This window comes from Hydra vulgaris, chromosome 15 (assembly GCF_038396675.1).
Source record: "Hydra vulgaris chromosome 15, alternate assembly HydraT2T_AEP".
Lineage (NCBI taxonomy): Eukaryota > Metazoa > Cnidaria > Hydrozoa > Anthoathecata > Hydridae > Hydra > Hydra vulgaris.
In genome coordinates this window covers 18,170,695-18,192,298 of record NC_088934.1, presented here as the reverse complement: position 1 = coordinate 18,192,298, position 21,604 = coordinate 18,170,695, and the positions used below count along the sequence as shown (strand labels likewise).

The 21,604-nt window shown below is 29.3% G+C and overlaps 2 protein-coding genes across 3 annotated transcripts in view; both read left to right on the top strand.

Annotated features, from left to right (window-relative positions):
- LOC136092424 (uncharacterized) overlaps positions 1 to 3,480 on the top strand; it is a 50,913-nt gene extending 47,433 nt beyond the window's left edge. The window contains exons 21-22 of the mRNA XM_065820662.1: positions 2,635 to 2,733; positions 3,446 to 3,480. Coding sequence (XP_065676734.1) covers positions 2,635 to 2,733; positions 3,446 to 3,480 — 134 coding nt within the window. The remainder of the gene's footprint in view (positions 1 to 2,634; positions 2,734 to 3,445) is intronic.
- Positions 1 to 21,604, top strand: part of LOC136092364 (uncharacterized) — a 244,938-nt gene that overhangs the window by 208,066 nt on the left and 15,268 nt on the right. The window lies entirely within an intron of this gene.

The following is a 21,604-nucleotide window of genomic DNA, read 5'->3' as shown; positions in this document are numbered from 1 at the left end:
TATATATATATATATATATATATATATATATATATATAATTTTAAATGTAAAGGAATTGAATACATTTTAATTAGAGGAGTTTTGGTTTAGTCTGTTATTAATTGAAATCCGGATTTGTTTTGGAATTTGGGGTGGATGGTTTGAGTTAATTTTAATATACAATAATTCATCGTTTGGTTTTTTGAAATGAATTATATAAATTTTTTTTTGAATTTTCAGAGAGGATAAATGTGATATCAAGAAAGTTCACAATTTTCAAATTTATACTTATTTCGATTTGGAAGCTGATACTTTTCAAAGTTTTTATATCTTTTTTAATTTTATTGAGTTGTAGACTAGATTGTTTACAGATTGCTATTAAACCATTATCGTGATAAAGACCTAATTCATTAATATATATACAGTATCGGAAAAAACGAGTGCAACCAATTAATGCTAATTTAGTTAATTTATATAAAAGTGCTGCATTTTTTCAATTTAGAGAAATAACTATGTAACTGTTTAGAGACAAAGTTCTTCAAGTTTTATTTATCACAAAGTTCATTATTTGTACACAAAAATTAATAAATTAAGCAAAAGTATTAAAAAAAGTTGATTTCCTTCTGGACAAAACAAGTGCAACTCGACAAAATGTTGACCAAGCTATCAATATTTCGTGGCGAATTCTTTGTTGTTGATCACAGCCTTGCATCTTCGAGGCATAGATTCGATCAGGTGAACAATGAAACTTTGTGGAATCTCTGCCCAGGCCTTTTGGATTTGTTCAAACAGATGATCCTTATTACGAACACCTACACGATTAATTCTGCGGTTGACGATCTCCCACAGGTTCTCGATAGGGTTGAGATCCAGAGATTGAGGCGGCCAATCCATCACTGATAGGTGGTTGTCTTGAAACCACTGCTTGACTACTTTTGCAGTGTGTTTCGGATCGTTGTCTTGCTGAAAAACCCATTTTATTGGCATATTCCATTCAGCATGAGGTAACAAAACATCTTTCAGGATATTTTTATACATGAAATGGTCCATTATTCTATCGTTTCGATGTATTGGACGTAGACCGTTAGCAGAAAAACACCCCCAGACCATTACATTGCCTCCACCATGCTTTACGGTCTTATGGCAGTAACGTAAATCAAGGCGTTTTCCGGCCGGTCGACGTACACGGCAAATGCCATCGCTCCCAATGATGTTGAACTTCGATTCATCACTGAACAGGACAGTTCGCCATTTCTGCACATTCCAGTCAATATGAGATGTTGCAAACAGGAGTCTTTTCTTCTGGTTTTTTAGTAAAATCAGCGGTTTCTTTGCAGGGCGTCGAGAAAACAATCCGGCTTCAATAGCACGTCGTCCAATTGTTTGGTCCGATACAGGCAGCTCTAATTGCTTTTGTATCTCAACTGATAATATCCAGGGATCCTTCTTGACGGATCTGACGATCATAGAATCCTCTCTAGAAGTGGTGGAACGTGGTCTTTCACCTTTGTTATCTGCTGCCAACTTCCCCGTAGAACGATATTTAGAACATAGTCTTGATACGGTCCATTTTTTCACGCGATATTTATCATAAATACTTTTTTGTGACATTCCACTTACGTAATTGCCAATAATTTTCTTTCTTAGTTCCAATCCAAGACTGTCGGGAGCCATTTTTGCACTTGAAGTCATAAAAATAATAAAAATAAATAATCACGCTTCTCAAGGCTTACCTTGTTACATTTACCTTGTGATGATACAATAATGCTCTGTGGAACACAACGTCTTGGTTGGATGTGGACTGTATTGATGTAATGAAGCACTTGTTGTATTTCACTTCTTCTATTGATGTTCTTCAATAAAACACTTTGATAAAACTCACTTTGATAAACTGTCTTGATAAAACTGACTGATTGACTTTCATATACTGACTGAATTACATGTCGATTTACATGTCTCTTATATAGTAAAATGAACCTGTGTGAACCTGTTCTGGAAGATTCTAGATGCTTCTTTTCGATGCTTCTGGAAGCTTCTGGATGCGTGTGGATGCTTCTGAATGTTTCTGGATACTACTGGATGCTTCCAGATGCTTATTCTAGAAACTTCTGGAAGCTTCTGGATACTTCCTTTAATTATTAAAAAACTTCCATGACATTGACACGGACCAGACTTAAGAAAATGAAACAAACCAAAAAAGTTGCACTTGTTTTGTCCGCTGCAAAATGGCACTTGTCAACGAAATTCTGCCTGTGTGCTGTCACCTGTCAGCTGATTGCTCATGTCATGGCATGCTATGACTCCAGACTCCTGAACTGTTTGCTGTGGTAGTATAATTCGTTTCGTTTTTAAGACATGTAAAATTAGGAACAAATGTTTTGTCCAATACTGTATATATACATATATATTTATTTCTGACGAGTCTTTATTGATGAAACACAGTGTAAAATGAAAATATTTAATAAGTGATATTATATATATGTATATATATATATATATATATATATATATATATATATATATTTATTTATTCATATATATACATACATACATATACATATATAGTAATATCTATTTTAACATTGTAGTAATATATAGTGAGTTAAAGTTAGACTAATTATTATGAACTAATTTACATTTTGTTTCAAATGTAGGTCTTAAAGAATATAAAGATAAGTTAAAAGCTAGAGAAAGGCAACTCGAAGAAGAGAGAAGTAAAATGACAAACAATTGTGCTGAGGAATGTGGAACAGGTAAAGTTATAATATTTACAAAATATAGTTTTTCACATCATACAGTTAATATGTATCATACAAAATACCGTTTTTTATATCGTAAGTTGAATAATAAATTTGCATTTAATATTTGCTCTTGGCATTATACTACTTTTAACAACATTTCATACAAATGAACATCTTTTTATACGGAGTCATATTAACCTAATTAACTTTTTAACTACCCCAATTCACTAAATTACCGAAAAAACCAATTGAAAACAATGTAGAAACGTTTTTATGTAGGTTTTTTTTAAATATGAAAATATTTCCTTATTTTACCAAATAAAAAAGATTTTGTTATATTAATTGAATATGTATTAACAGTTTTGTAAATAACAGTTATTTAAACTAAAAACTTTAAATATTGTAAGAAAAAAACCGAGCATTAGTTAATTTTTAAAAAAATTAATGTAAAATTAAATGATTTTTTTTTTTTTTAATGAAGTGATTGGTGTATGCTTGTGTTATTCAAAAGTGTTATTAACACTTGTGTTACTTGAATAACTTTTATGTATGCTTTGTGCATATTTTTATAGGTTCAGATGATAGATATTTCCGGTGAATAAGTCAAATTTGCTTATTGAAAAATATATAAAAATTAGTGGTAAAATTTCAAATCATTCACGCTGTCTAAGCATTACATGGTTAAATATGAAAAATATATTTTGTAAAATAAACTTATTTTTAGCGACCATGCTTTTAATGAATGCGTCTGTCAAGTGATAAATCATTTATAGAAACCAAACAACAAATTTTTAAAAGTTAGGTAAAAGAAAAGTTTTTTAATGTTTTATTGCCGATCGTCACTGTATTTCCAATACCTGAACATATGTAACTTATAAAATTAAGATAAATATTTACAGTCTAAAATATTCACATACTTGGTAGATTATTTTGCTTAGATTAATTTTTTTCAGATTTTTTTCCATTTTAAAAATTTTTCTGTATTAAAAAAGTTTTTTTTCTGTTGCTGAATATTTTGATATTTAGATAAAAAAGTTAGTCTTAAAAAAATTCAAAATTTTTTATGACTATCTTTTTTATCTAAAAAAATATTTACAAAAATAATAAATTAAGATTAAACTTTGTTTTATCTTAATTTATTATATTTGTAAATAATAAGGATTTTAAACTATTTGAAATTTAAACTTTTGTCACAATGGTGTGCAGTTTTTAAAACTTTAACTACTTCCTTATATACCATTAAAATTAACATAACCTGCTTCTTTAAAATACCACTTTAAAATATCTATAGAGTTATTTAAATATTACTAAGCATTTTTTGACCAGTCTAGTCTACAATGCATTTTGGACCTGTCTAGAAAGAGAAAAACCATCATTAGAAGAACCAGCCCAAATATGACAACAGTATTCCATACAGGGACGAATAAGAGATTTGTAGAGGTATGAATGTAGAGAGGTTTGTAGAGGTATGAGTGTAGAGAATGAAATAAGCAATAAGAAAATAACGAGCGTGATAAACTTTGCAAATGCTAGTTTTGCATTCGATTGTATATATAGTTTCCATGAAAGGTCAGTTGGAAACAGTAATCCAAGAAAGTGTAAAGAAGAGGACTCAGTGAGTTGGTTGCCATACATTAATATAGGAATATTGACAGTATTGTGATTGTTGTTTGCAGTAAATAACTGAGTTTTGTTAGAGTTAAAATTTACAAGCCACTGCAAGCCCTAATCTGTTACAGAGGTGAGATTAAAGATCGACTGCCAGTTCTAAGCGATCGAAAAGAAAAGACTTTTTGTCAAGACAGGAGTATGAAGTTGAGTCATCAGTAAAAAGAGCTGCTTTATATATAAGGTTGTTAAGAAGATTATTAATGTAGATAGGAAACAAACCAGGACCAAGGATAGAACCTTGAAGTACCCTAAAAGTTACTGGAAATGAATAAGAGTGTTGGCCTTGGAGAATGACTTTAATAAAGTGGTTAGCAGGCAGGAAAACATGACTCAGTCAAGTACGTCTTAAAGAGTAAACAGGTTCTATCTGTTGACCAGCCCCGCACACCTTCTTCATCTATCAAGCTGGCACAGATGTATTTATAATACATTGTTTCCAGTTTAGGATATCGAATTCTGGATCTTCTTGACTCAATGCATGGGTTTTGTTTATGTCTCTTTTTTTTGACTTAGCAACTCATTCTATTATTTCCTAATAAAGGTACAGCTCTAAAACTCAGTTTTATGGTTCTGAAACTGGCTGGTAGTCAGGTTTACCAAATTCTGGTAGCTCTCAGAGGCTGATATCATCAACTGCTGTAAAATATCAGAGTACTAATAGTGCCATGTTGGCAACATGCCAACAGCGTATGGATGGTGTCCCCGCTTGTACTTTTGGTGTGCATTGTTGAGGCCACATTTGGAAAAATTTGTTACGACTTAGGGTTTATTAGTAGTAATGAGGCAATTGCTTGGGCTATTAAGCAGTGTACTGAGTACTATCTATGCTTTAAGTCAAGTTCTTTAACAAATAACTAAAGTACCTAAAATTATAAAACACAAAAGACCATCGTCATCACCAAGTTCTCTATACCTATCATTCACTAATATTCGTGGTCTTAAAAGCAACTTTTCTTCTGTTGAGTCTTATCTCTTGCAAAGTTCACCAGATCTACTTGTTCTTTGCAAGAATAATTTGAGTTCGGATGTCTCATCTTGTGATCTTAGTGTTGATGGTTATCTTCCTTTAATTCGTAAAGACTCCAGTAGTCATATGGTTGGTCAGGGCATTTACATTTGTAAGAATTCACCCATTTATCGGGAAACTAGATTTGAATCCACAGACTATTCTTTTATGTGCTTTCGTTTAGCACTACTTCACTTTATCGCCTTTCACTTTGCTCTATATCACTCTCCTTCATCTCAAGACTGCACTCTTTTTGATGTTATTTCTGATCATATTGACCAAGCCCTTTCTCTTTATCCATCAGCCAATATTGTTGTTGTTTATATACGAATAAGGAAAGCAAGTACGAATTGTTTGTTAATTATACGAATAAGGAAAGCAAGATGAAGTTTTCTCTTCCTTTAACTTCTAACTTTAATAGTGGTTGCTCGCAGCCTTGTTTGAAGCGAAGTCATTAAAAAAAAAAAAAAAAACTTATTTAAGACTATGACAGGAATGTTGTCTGGGCCACAAGCCGTAGAAGAGTTTAATTCAGATATGACTTTACCAATGGAAGCTGGAGTGATTTGAATGTCTGAATATGGATTGACCTGTTTAATTTGAATAGAATGGCTATAAGATTCAAGAATCAAATTAGAGGAAAAGTACTTTGTAATAAGATCAGTCCCATGAATAATAGATGGAATTTAGACCTAACCTTGTTAATGACACTAGTCAAAATTTTCTAAAAGTCTCTAGAGATAAACTTCAGAGATAAGATATTAAATTTAGTGAACTGAGAATAATGGAGCATCAGACAGCATCTTTGTACATTAATTTCTTGCAATAATAAATAGCCGTTTGTTCTTAAGAGGGTTTTTCATTTAAAAAAGATTAAACAAAATTATTTCAAAATTATTTCATCCTCTTGTGCAGCTGCACAAGAGGATGAAAACCATGGAGTAGAATGAAGCTTGACTTAGAACCGAAAAGAAGATATAAAAGCTTCCATCTCTGCCATGAGGTTATGTAGGGGGCACATTTTTTAGCTGAGAGGAAAAAGAAATCAGCCCAAGGACTGTCACAAAGAAAATCACAATAAGAATCCCAGTCAGTTTTAGGGTAGTAGTAAGTAATGACAATGAGGAAGTATGAGATGGAAGATTTAAAGAGATCATTGCATTGTCAGAACCATTTAAAGAAGAATAAGGAGAAACTGAACACAAGCTAGGATTAGAGGCTTGACATAAATTAAGGAGTGAAGGTAAATGATTAGGGTTTTCAGGAAAACCAGTCACAAAGTTAACTCTCTGAGTAAGAGATTGAGAAATGCAGAAGTTAAAGGCTTTAGTGCCAGCAGGATCATTAGTGCTAGAGCCAAGCCATTAAATATGCAGAGGCGTGGTATCCCCAGAGGTTATGCGGGATTCCCGCATGGGCTTTTCACTTTTTTGTCTAAATATGGGCTTTTTGGCAAATTTTAATTTTTTCTACATTTTAAAGAAATTCCACAATTATTTACAATATTTATGTTTGCACAAATTAAATTTTATTAATCCCGAGATTTTAAGTCTTCAACTTTGAGCGCAATTATATTAGTATTTTGCATAATGATAATATTGTTCTGAAAACAAAGTAGATATTTTAAGACGTATTTTGATATTTTTTTCATAAGAAAAATTATGAACCCATAAATGGTTTTTATCGATCGCAATGTTGACAAAATAAATTTAAAAAAGTCCGCAGCCCATATTTTTATTGTTGGACTTAAATTAACTTAATTTAAAATTTAACCCCAAAATATTTTTTTAAATGAATTAATACGCAATACAATTATTATATAGTAATTGTATTGCATTTTAATTCATTTAAGAAAAATGTTTTGGTGTTAAATTTTAAATTAAGTTTTATATAAATAAGTATCAAACTCATGTTTTGCATTTTTGTAGCGTTTTGAAACAAATATAAACTTGTTTTATAATTAATAAAATTTTTTATTTGAATACAGTTTATATTATTGTATGCAAATGAACAAATCACACCGTAATATCCTGTCCTCAGACAGATTAAAAAAAGGATGATGGCTGTGCAAAAAGTACATTTAAAGAAGATATGTTTTATGCAAACTTTGAATTACGAACTATATACACAATTACGAACTATATGTATTGAATTACGAACTATATACACAAATAAAACCTTTTAAAAATAGCGTAAAACCATAATATTTAACGAATTTATTTTAATTGAGGTGTGGGAATACCGCAAATATTTTCAAATACAATTTCATATTACACTTTAACAATTTACTTATTTACAACACATTTTATTACTATTAATTATAGGTAAGTTTAAAATAAATTTTAAAGATTCCATAGCTTTAAATTTTTTTATTTTCATTATTTTAATTTTGTTTTAATTTTGAAATGAAAAAACAATAAAATAGCATTTTTGGAAAAAATATGAAATACTTTCAATTAAGTAACTGCTAAATGAAACTACTTTATTTTATGCTTTTATCTTAAAATTATGTCAAAACGACACCATTTTTAGAGCGGCATTTTTGCTGTTGTGAGTTTATGCGAAAATGTTAAAAAAAGTTAAAACACCGAATGAGAGAAAAGCATAAACTATCTATAAAAAGAATTTCTAGTTTTTGAAGATTTTCAATATTTATTTTAGAAAAAAATTATATATAATTTTAAAAGTTTATATAATTAAAATATATATCATTATATAGTAATAGAAAAATTGAAATCTTTGATTTTGAATTTTGTGTTAGGCTATGTTCTTCAAACAATAAAATACTAATCGTATTTGCTTGCGGTAAATTGTGTTAGAAAATCAGGACAAAAACGTGGTCGCTGCATCGTATTGTTACCATTTTTTATTTTGAAGTATTGCAAACAATATTAATAATTACAAGTTACAATATTAATAATTACAAATATTACTAATTACAAATGTATTACAAACAATATTAATAATTACAAGTATTATCTCAACTTGCTAGTTTGCATTGATGATTTATTAGAATAAGGTCAGTTTATTATATATATATATATATATATATATATATATATATATATATATATATATATATATATATATATATATATATATATATATATATATATATATATATATATGTATATATATATATATATATACATACATATACATATTTTTTTTTGTATGGCCCTTTGCATCAAGCATTTATGGTAAAATACCGCATATATTGGGCGGCCGTGGCACAGTGGTTAGAGTGCTTGCTTTGTAAGCAGGAGATCCAGGCTCGAAACGAGCTCTGGACAAATTTTCGCGTCACGGTAAGGAAGGAGGTGTGAACTTCCTGGTTAAATGCACTTCCGCAGTGCTCTGTAACAAGACCGTTAGGACTTCTTGGGGCACCTAAAAAAAAAAAATATACATATATATAGGCCTTCTAATAAAAATCACGCATGGGCTATTTAGAGCCACCACGCCCCTGTAAATATGATGAGCATTAAAGTCACCAATAACAACAATATTGTCAAAGGGGTAAAGAGAAAGGGCATGGTCTATTAGATCAGAAATTACATCTAAAAGAGTGCAGTGTTTGGAAGAAGAAGAACGAATATATATAGAGTGAAGAGCTAAGCAAAAGTGAAGAGTGAAGGTGCTAAGAGTGAAGAGCTAAGCTGCTAAGCAAAAGCGCATAAAAAAAGAGTCAACTGATTCGAACCTGATTTCACAACAAATAGGTGAATAAATGCATATGTATACCTCCAAGCCAAGCATGTGACTGTTGGAATCTTTGCGAATCAAAGGATAGTACCCATCAACACTAAATCTGAAGATGGAATAGTGTAATTTAAACTAGACTCACTAGGAGCATGCTAATTTGGTGAATTTTGAAATAGGTAAGATTCAACTGATGGAAAGTTGCTTCACAGACTATGTATATTAGTAAAGGATATATTAAAACAGTTAGGTGGCGTGGATGGTTTTTTATGTTTAATATTTTGGGTTACTTTTGGCATGGTTTAAGTTAAAAGAGAACTTGACTCGTTCATAGATAGAGCACAGCCTCTTAAGCAATGAGTTATGCAACTGTCTCAGTCCTGTTAATTAACCTTAAGTTGTAGCATATGGCTTCTTATGTGGTCTTGGCAATGTGCACCAAAAGCCTTAACAGGGAGACCATCCATGTGCAACATGGTACTTTTAATACTATGATATTTTGCATCTGCTGATGGAATCAGTCTCTCTGAGAGTTACCACAGAGTTCAGGAAACCTTACTACCAGCTTGCCTCAGAACCGTTAAACTGAGTTTTAGAGGTTAACCCTTTTTATTAAATAACATGAAGAGTTGCATAGCCACTATCAAGGATGCACAAGCAAAAATCTATGAGTAGAACCAAGATGATCCAGCATTCATCATTCTAGGTAGGAAACAATGTAACACAGTTTTACATTTATGCCAGCCTAATAGATAAAAAAGCGGTTCAAGGTCAGCAGAATCATTCTGCTTACTCCTAAAGTCTTTGTTTTGGAAGCCCTCTACAAGACATAAGCTGGGACCAGTTAACGTCTGCCCAAGATGAGTATTTTTATTAAGTCACTATCTCTAGCCTTTACCTAACCAAAAGCCCCAAGGCGTGGGATTTATAAGTTGGAATTCGTTTCTCCTAGCCTTTGCCTATAAAACCACACTCTACAAGGCAGCAGGGTATGGAGCAGAGGTAGTACTGGGTTATATGATGCAAGTAGCAGTGTGATCATGATGATCCTGAACCTGACCTGATTTAGATTATTTAAAAAACAGTTATTTCTTGCAAAAAGTACATTAAAACATCAAGCATGATATTTTGGAAATGCATTAGGAAAAACTTTACATCTAACAAAATACTAGAGACTAAGGTAGTGGAGCGGTTTTATTATTGGAGTAGTTAGTTAGTTAATGAGCTCTTACTACATTAAAGATTTAAACAGAACACAAACATACACAAAGTAACTTACTGGCGAGTAAACACTGTGCCAGAGGTTCAGACAGAACACAAACATACTTACAAGCATAAACTGACAGAACAAAAATATACTTAAAGTAACTTTTGAATGTACACTGCACCAGAGGTTCAAACAGAACACAAACATACATTAGGTAACTTTCAAACATACAGGTAGCAACTTACAGGTGAGTCGATACTGCGCCACAGGTTTAGACAAAACACAAACATGTATAAAGTAAATTACAGGTGAGCTAAAACAGTAACTAAGGCACCTCGAACTATATAACTATCTTCTTTTCTCTTCATGTAACTTCCAACTCTAATAGTGGTTGCTTGCAGCCTTGTTGGAAGTGGAGATGTTGAAAAATAAGAAAGAAAAACACACAAAATAAATAAATAAACTGCTATAGGCATGACTGATATTAACTAGTACTAAAGACAGGAAGCATACTCTTTCCAGCCTTTGTTTAGAAAGCGAATCACACAAGGCAGCAGGACATGATACAGGTTGCACTGGGTTACATGTTACCAGTAGCAGGATGATCATGAAAACCACATACCTGACCTAAAAAGTCATCTGACACTTCCAAGAATGTTGGCCTGATAACTGACCTGACACCTCCAAGAAATATGAGGCGCTGAGAGCCAATATGGCCTAATCCTCAATTTTTTCAATATGCAATTTATGGTCTCATTATCAGGCATTTTGAACATACTTTCCTGTGCCAAAGTGGATCTTCTCACACTGATTTCTATTTCAGTATTCTATCCTCAAGTCACTTGGTTGTTAACTATTTTTAATGGCTTGAAATATATATATATATATATATATATATATATATATATATATATATATATATATATATATATATATATATATATATATATATATATATGTATATATATATAGAACTCTTATATGTTGTCAGAAAGTTTTTCCCATATTTTGTTGACAAAAAGTAAAAATTAAAATGCAAGACCGGAATTTTTTTTTTTATTAATTGATAGACTGCCTGCCCCAACCAAATCCTCAGTCGATGTAGCAGCACTCCCTTGCGAATCAGGCTAAAAGATAGTAGATGTAGCAGCACTCTGTTGCAAGTCAGGCTATTTGTCAGTCGATATAGCAGCACTCTGTTGCGAGTCAGGCTATTTGTCAGTGGATATAGCAGCACTCCCTTGCGAGTCAGGCTATAAGATAGTTGATGTGGCAACACTCCGCACATGATTTACAGTAAAAAAAATTAAAATAAAAACATTTTATTAAAAAAATTAAAAATAAAAACATTTTATTAAAAAAAATAAAAAGGGCGTAAGAATAATTTTTTTTCCTTCCGCTCTTCCCAAATGCAACAAACTATAGAACTATATATATATATATATATATATATATATATATATATATATATATATATATATATATATATATATATATATATATATATGTATATATATATATATATATATATATATATATATATATATATATATATATATATATATATATATATATATGTATATATATATATACACCTATATATATATATATCTATATGTGTGTATATATATATATATATATATATATATATATATATATATATATATATATATATATAATATATATATATATATTTTATATTTATATATATATATATATATTTTTTAAACATCTTCGCTTCCAACTAATTAAAGTTGGAAGTTACTGAAAGAGAAAAGATGAAGATTGTAGAGCAAGATAACAATTGACAGACGACTTTGCAATTTATATGAGTCAGGAAAGCGAATTCCAAAGAGCTGATGTTCGAGGAAAAAAACTAGACGAATAAGCGTTTTTGGAGCACTTAGGAACAGTCACAGAAAAAAGATTACACTTAATTGAATGACGAGTAACACGAGAATGAATTATAGTAGATGGCACAAGAGACACTAGCTCTTTAGAGCAGTGCCCATTATAGTATTTGTAGAAAAGAGAAAGAGAAGCAACATTACGACGATGTGATAATGGTTGAAGGTTGGCTGCAAGAGCAGGTCCAACTATGTTTACAACGCGTTTTTGCACCTTGTCTAAAAGAGAAAGGGCATCATTAGAGGATCCGCCCCAGATACGGCAACAATATTCCATACAAGGCCGGATTTGAGATTTATAGAGATAGAGAATAGAATCCGAAGTAAGAAAGTGACGAGCTCGATAAAGAGATGCAATCTTAGCAGATGCTAATTTTGCAACTGATTTGATATATGGTTTCCAAGAAAGATTGGAAGTAAGAGTTAATCCTAGAAGATGAAGAGTAGGTGACTCATTGAGTACATCACCGTTCATAAATATCGGAAGGTCTAAATTATTGTGATAACGATTGGCTGAAAAAAATTGAGTTTTATCTGAATTAAAGTTCACCAGCCACTGTGAGCCCCATGCAATGGATCAACCTGTTTGTTGGCAATATCAGGTAGAAAGCAACTAGTGGAATCAAAAGATGATATTGATGAAAAGTTTTTAGCAAACAATTCAGCTTTGTCTTTAGATGAGGTGACAAAGTCTGAACCATACAAGAGAGGTGGAATTATAGATTTGCCCTTATTATTGATATTATTAAAGATTCTCCAGAAGTCATGAGAGCCTAATTTTTGAGATGAGATACAAGATTTCATGACCTGAGAATAGCGGGTTTTGGCGTTAGACAAAACCTTTTTACAATTGTTTCTAGCAGTAATAAACAGACGCCTGTTTCCTGGAGAATTGTTTTGCTGATAAATATGGAAGTAGCGGTTTCGATTGGCAATCGCAGCAGCACAGTGTGAAGAAAACCATGGAGGAGAGTGAGGCTTGACCTGGAATCGTCGAGAGGGAACAAAAGATTCCATGCCAGCCTGAATCCACGAAGTTATGTAAGAAGCACATTTGTCGACAGGAAAACCAAAGATTTCTACCCAAGGGCCATCACGAAGAAAATCACGGAAAGAATCCCAGTCAGCTTTACTGTAGTTGTAAGAGGTTCGATAATAGGGGGATTCAGGTGATGAAGAAGAATGAGATATTGGTTTTAGAGAGATCAAACTGTGATCAGAAGCACCTAAGGGTGAATGTGGAGAAACTGAGCACTGACTAGGATCAGAAACATGACATAAGTCGAGTAGAGAAGCTAAATGGTTCGGGTTGTCTGGAAAGCGAGTTGGAAAGTTGACTATTTGAGTTAGGGATTGAGAAAGGCAAAAATTGTGGGCTTTAATGCCTGCCGAATCACTGACACTAGAGCTAAGCCATTCAGAGCGGTGAGCATTAAAGTCACCAACAACAACTATATTAGCTGTTGGATAAAGAGAGAGGGCTTGGTCAATATGATCAGAAATAACGTCAATAAGTGTGCAGTCTTAAGATGAAGGAGAGCGATATAGAACATAGAGAAAGGCAATAGAGTGAAGTGGTGCTAAACAAAAGCACATAAAAGGATAGTCTGTGGATTCAAACCTAGTTTCACGACAAATAAGTGAATTCTTAGGAATGTAAATGCCCAGGCCAAGCATGTGACTATTGGAGTCTTTACGAATTAGAGGATACATATGTATATATATAGAGGATGTATTATATATAATTATATATATTAGAGGATATATATATATATATATATATATATATATATATATATATATATATATATATATATATATATGCACTCTGCGCATGATTTACAGTAAAAAATAAATAAAAATAAAAACATTTTATTAAAAAAATTAATGCACTGCGTAATGTAACATTTATTCTGGTGCCGGCGAACAAATATTCTTCCGTTGTTGCCAAATAATTCAAACTTGGACTCATCGCTCCATACTACTGTTTTCCGTTGACTTATTGTCCAGTTGGCATGTTTGCGAGCCCATTGTAGTCGTTTCACCTTGTTTGCTTTCTTTAGCAATGGTTTTTTGGCAGCTACACACCCTCCAAGTCCAGCTTTCATCAAACAGTTTCTTATTGTCCGGACACAAACAAGCTTTTTCAGCAGTTTCATTGTATTCTCTCATTATTTATGGAGCTGTTAATTTTTTGTTTGACATAGATAATCTCGTAATACGACAATCACCATGTTCATCTATCTTTCTAGGCTGTCCAGGTTGTGGTAAGTCACAATATTGACCAGTTTCCTTGAAACACTTGATTGTATAGTGAGCTCCAGTTTTTAATATTTTCATTCTTTCGACAATTTTTCTTTCTGAAACACCTTCTTTATCAAGTAAAACAATGCAAACTCTCTGTTCGAAGCTTAATTCTCAAACTGGAGCCATTTTAGTACAACAAAATAGAAACTAAAAAAAATAAACAGTTCAAATAATACAATATTTGTATATTCATTTGCGAGTCATTATATACTATATTGGATCTACATAAAGTATCTACAAGAAGCTACCAATGAAAAAAATTATATTTTTAATATCAGTTACAAGTCATTAATCAAAATTAAGTAACAGTTAAAAATAATACTTGTATTGTTTTTTATGCTGGAAGAACTCAGCACATACACTTTTGTATACTTTTGTACATAAGCAAATTTTTGAGTGAAAAAATGCTCATATCCTATTCTATCCACTTATTTATTGTGCTCTATTTATTTTTGATCCAAAAATAAAGAAGTGCAAATATGGTAATCAGATATATTTATTTTTGAAATGTAAATACCGTCTTTAACCGCTGGTCTCAAATTAATTGCATGTAGTATATACATATATATATGTATATATATATATATATATATATATATGTATATATATATATATGTATACATATATATACTAGGGTGTCCCAAATAACAACATTTTTGAAAATAGTCTGCTCCCACCCCCTAAATGTGTTTTATCTAATACAAAAATACTCAGTTTAAAATTTTTTTGAATAAAAAATATTTTAAAGGGTCTCTTAAGACCCTCGAATTTTTAATGGGTCCCTAATATTTTCAAAAAAAAAGTTTCTCAAAAATATGTCATCCTGGTACTCAAATGAAAAAAATAATATTTCGAAAAAAAATTGTTATTTTTGGTTTTAATACATAAAAAAACTACTTTTTTTATGTTTTTTATGATAATTTTGATAAATAAATTAAATTTTTCAAAATGAATATTATTTTTTGAATTTTTATATAGTTTTGCTTCATTTGAGTACCAGGTTGACATATTTTAGAAAAACTTTCTTTTGAAAATATTATAGACCATTAAATATTTGAGGGTCTTAAGGGACCTCTTAAAATATTTTTTATTCAAAAAAATTTTAAACCTTTTTTTTTTTTTTATTATTATTATTTTTATTATTAGTTTTTGTATTAGATTGAACACATTTAGGGGGTGGGAGCAGATTGTTTTAAAAAATGTTGTTTTTTGGGACACTCATATATATATATATATATATATATATATATATATATATATATATATATATATATATATATATATATATATATATATATATATATGTTGTAATTCACCTCCCCAAGGCCAAGAAGACCACTACAGATAAAGAGGCTACTTGTGGTTATAACTCACTCCTTATTCTATAACTCCAAAACATGAACCTTGACGAACAAGTCAAAAACTTGTTTCTCCCCTGCGCGGAGAAACAAGTTTAGCGCGTACTACAAGGGACGTGCACAAGTTGAGGTACTACAAGGGAAGTGTTCGAAATCGAACTCGGAACCTCTCGCTTATCAAGTGAGTAATCCACTACTACACCACTACTGCATATATATATATATATATATATATATATATATATATATATATATATATATATATATATATATATATATATATATATATATATATATATACACACACATATATATATAAATAAATAAACACATATAAATATATATATATTCATATATATATATATATATATATATATATATATATATATATATATATATATATATATATATATATATATATATATATATATAAGGGCAGTTTCACGCCATTACGTTCATACATTAGAGAAGATTTTACAAGAATTAAAGTGTTGATAATGGTTTTGAATAACTTTTTCAAATAAATATTAATTTGAAAAATCTTGTAAAAAGGAATTTAATATGCACCTACCTGAATTTTCTCTGGCTTTACGACAGATACAAATTAATCAAGACAACAAAAACATATTGTTGCGCTTTCAGACATGACCAATATTCTTGCCATCTGCTTGACTTCCCCACCAATACCATCAACTGCGTCTTTACCATGACTGGTTGCATAATAATGCCACGACAAGCTACAAAGATTCCATTCCATTCAAATGATGGGAAGGGCTGACAGTATAAATTGATTTTTTTATTGGGATGGGGAATCATCGATAAAAATAGTTATGCACTTTCCACTCCATTGTGTATAAGGTTGTCACTCATTATTGTGAGTGACAAGTCTAACCACTGGTTACAGTTGTCACTCACAATAGTAAAACTTTAGGTTTGGTCTTTCATCCAAACAACCACTGTATAAATTGTCAGCATTTTGTTGGTCCAGTGAGCACTTTGAATAGCATTTTTCTCCTTTAATAGCAGGTTCTCACTGCAGTTCATCTGTACAACAATGGGAATTATAAATACAAAAATTAATGTTGCAAATGATAATTTAATGTTTAATTATTTACCTGGATGATAATCTCTTCATCTCCAACATTTCCGATCAGAAGTTGAAAATGAGCACTTTGAATTCGCTTCACAATGCAGTGTCTTGTAAAAGCAGGCAAATTAGTTAAAAATTGTTGCATGAATTCAGTAAAGGGCATTGTTATAATTTCCTTGAACCCACCACTCCACTATTCAAAAGTCACTTCATCTGCACCATCCACCAGTTCCAACCACCATTCACGCCGGTCTTCAGCTGTTGGTAAACTTTTTATAACTTTGTTTACTGCCTTACTCTGGTATAAAAAATGTTTGTTGACCTGTGGATGTACTTTCTGCCTCTCTCTCTTCCTTTTTTACTTCTCTGTCCATTTTACGTTGTTCTTCTAGTTGATCAGGTGTCATGTTTTGTTTCAAGGAGCATACTCGGTTCATTTTTTCACTTTGTAATCTGGATGAGAGTCACAAAATTTTTTGAATCTAGATCCCTTAAATGATTAATCCAAATTAATTTCCTCAATTGTTAACTTATGTTAACAGTTGTTTACAATTGTTTGATACATTGAATTTAAAAACATAAAAAATACAGATATTTGTTTATATAGGGTAACGCAAATAGTGTATTAGATTTTGGAATTAAAGTATGCCCTAAGTTAAAAATACTTCATTGTGTCACATTCAGACATTTTATGTTGCGTTCAGACATTAAGACATTTATAATTGAAATTAGAGTAAAACTTGCAGTACAAAATAAAACGTTTAAACAAATAAAAATATGTTGTAATTAGATGTATTCTGCTAATCTAATTAGCCTATGTTTACAAATTTAAATTTTATTGTTATTATATACTTTTAATGAATGAAAAATCAGTGAGCCGCAAAATACTTTTTCAGAATAGTCATAGAAAACATAATTTCAATGTTTATATTTGCCAAAATGTTGAGAAACGCATATAGTAATTCTTTTTTAATATCTTTAATCTTCTGACGTGGAGTTGCCCATATATATATATATATATATATATATATATATATATATATATATATATATATATATATATATATATATATATATATATATATATATATATATATATGTATATATATGTATATATAAACATATATATATATATATATATATATACATATATATGTATATATATATACATATATACACATATGTAAATACATATATATATACATATATACACATATGTATATACATATATATATATATATACATATATACACATATGTAAATACATATATATATACATATATATGTATATATATATATATATATATATACACACATATGTATATATAAATATATATGTATACATATATATATATACACACATATATATATATATCTATATATACACATATATATATATATGTATATATATGTATATAAATATGTTTATATTCACACATTATATATGTATATATATATCTATATATATATAAATATGTATACACATATATATATATGTATATATATATATATATATATATTTATAAATATATTTATATATACACATTATATATGTATATATATATATATGTATATGAATATATATATATACACATATATATATACACACACACATATATATGTAGTCTTTGTATATGTGTATATATATATATATATATATATATATATCAAAAAAGTTGATCTCTTCATATTTAAAATATACGGCATGAACATGATTATATTGTATTATAGTAAAATGTTTGTTAATGATTTATAATAAACATATTACACACAAACTGTATTAAAACAGGTTTATAATTGTATCCAATTAAGTCAGGCATTCTTTTGCAAATTAACTAACAATCAGCATTAACTAATAATCTAATGATTTAACTGAAAATATTGCCATTTACAAAATCAAATGACCATTTTCAGCTAATAATTTAGTTATTAAAATAACTATTTAGTTGATTTTGTGAATACTAATCATATAATTGAAATACTAACTATTTAAGTTAAATTCTGACCATTTTTTTTACTGTAATGATATGGCCATTATAGATGGGTTACACCTGTCAATGTTAAAACCTCCAAACCCTTAGTTGTTGTATGTACTGAAGCCCGCTCAAATAGTTATTTCAAGATGGTGTAATTAGTAATGTTTCATGCACAGCTAAATTTATGTATGCAAATACATAGGTTATATACTTAATCATAAATCTTTTTATATATTTCAAAATTTTGTTTGTTTGTTTATTATTAGTTTGTATTCCATTCTTTGGATGGAAAGATCATTGTTTCACTATTTGGGGTCGTTCTGTTGGTTGTCTTACATGGGATAATTGTAAATGGCGAGCTCCAAACCTTATATGTATTGCTGGTTGTGAGATTAAAAAAGGTTTTGCAAAATTTGCTTCATGGGCTGAACAGATTGGGTTAAAGGTTAGTAGTTTTCATAATTAGTTGAACTATAATGAGAAATTAAACCAAATATTGTTTGTGTCTGTGTCCTTATTATATTAAATCATATATATATATATAAATATAAAGTTAATAAATATAAAAAGTATGAATTATATATTCATTTGTTCAGGTTTAGCTTCAAATTAGTTTCAGATTTGATTTATGCTTTTGAGTTATTGAGTTTATAAATAGAGAATAATTGAAGAGATTAATTGATCAAATGACAAATTTGTTTTAATTACACTTAAGTCACACCTTAGCTTAAAACTAGCTTACTTATATTTACTTGAAATTAGCTCACTTATAGAATAATCCTTTACTCAATATGAAAATAATGTCATATGAAAAATGATTAATCAAGTTAAAGTTATCATCATTGTAAACAATGGAGTAGAAAAAAAAATTTTAAAAATCAAAAAAACACACACACACACACCCTAATAATAATGGTTGCAAAAAGCTTTAATAACTTTTTTTTTTTTAATATTGACTAACTTAATGTCTAAAAAACATGCTGATCTAAATTTTCAATTAGGCTGCAAGAAAAAGGACGGAACATTTTTGAGAAAATTTTTTTGATTTAGAAAATCATATTTCTTTATCTGATCTGCTTCATCTATCAGAGATTAACTATTTTAGTAAGGAAATGTTAGTAATTCATCTCAATCAAATTCTGAAAATGCTAAAAAATATTTTTGCCAATCATTGAAAAAATATTTTTGCCAATCATTGAAATGCTGTAACTTGTGCGTGCTTCATTAAAATAAATTAAATTAAACTACTCTTCCACTTTATTGCTATTAATATATGGTTATCTATTGACTTCTTCCACATATTGTTAGAAATAAACTGACCTATATTGTTAGTTAATTGACCTTTATAATTAGAAATAAATGCACACAAAAGCAGACTCTTGTAAATGTACACAAAAGCAGACTCTTGTAAATGTACACAAAATTTACGACTCTTCCACTTACAATACTAATTACAATTGTTATAATTTTTTTTAAATCGATGTTTTAAAAATAAGTTTAAAAGTATTTATGATAAAAAAATATGTATTATTTGTTTAGATTATGGCTGGTTTAACAGCAATCGGAGATTTATTCTTAGATGCTGCAACTGGGGTGACAAATATTGCTAATGGGATTCTTAAATTAGCTGATAAATTAGTCGAGTTTGCAAGAAAAGCAACAGACGGTAAGTTATTGGAATCTTTTTATTCCTCTTGAATAACAATTTAAATCCAAAAAATTTTATTTTTATCATTTGTTGAGTTTGTGTGTATATATTACATATTGACCTCAAAGCAGTTTTTCAAGTTGATAAAATGTTAAAAAAGATTGTCAGCCTTTATTTGGTTTTTAGCATTTTGTTAAACTTTGTTGTGCCAATCTGTATAATTTTAAACAATAATCAAGTGATTGTAACTCAAGTTGACTTTTAAAAATGACTTCAAAATAAATTTCTCTATACCTACACACTACCTAGACACTCATTAATATTTTGCTTTCATTAATAAAATGCTTACTTGTTTATATTTTACGATTAAACTATTGTAATATTAAACTTATAATTTTTAATCAAATTTAATTAAATATACTTTATATATATGATTTATATATAATTGATAGTTAATTATCTATAAATTATATATAATTTATTTATATTATAGTCATATATATTTATATATATATATAATTTATAATTATATAAATTATAAATTAATTAAACTTATAACTTATAATTAAAAAACACTATACTGATTTTTTTGTTTCATTTATGGCTAAGACTTTATATAAAATAATAATCAATATTGTTCAATTTTATTTAAATTTGAATATTTATAAATTTAAAACTATTTTTAAAAGAAAATGTTATTTATAGAAATCCTCAAGGCAGCTTTAAACTTGTTGACCATTGAAATCCGCAGTATATGTTTAAAAGCTGAATTTGATCCAAATGCTAAAACTTGCGCTGGAATAAGTCTAGATGGATCATACATGAACATTAACTTTGCATTTGAAGGTAAGTGGTCACATTAAATGTATCTTTTGGCACAATCATTTTTTGAAAAAAAAAGAAAAAAGAAAAACTTTTTTTATCCGTAAAAAATTAATTAACTTTTATGCAATTGCTGTGCTAAAGACTTTAGTTGAGGAATGAACACATTACATCACAATTTTTTAAAGA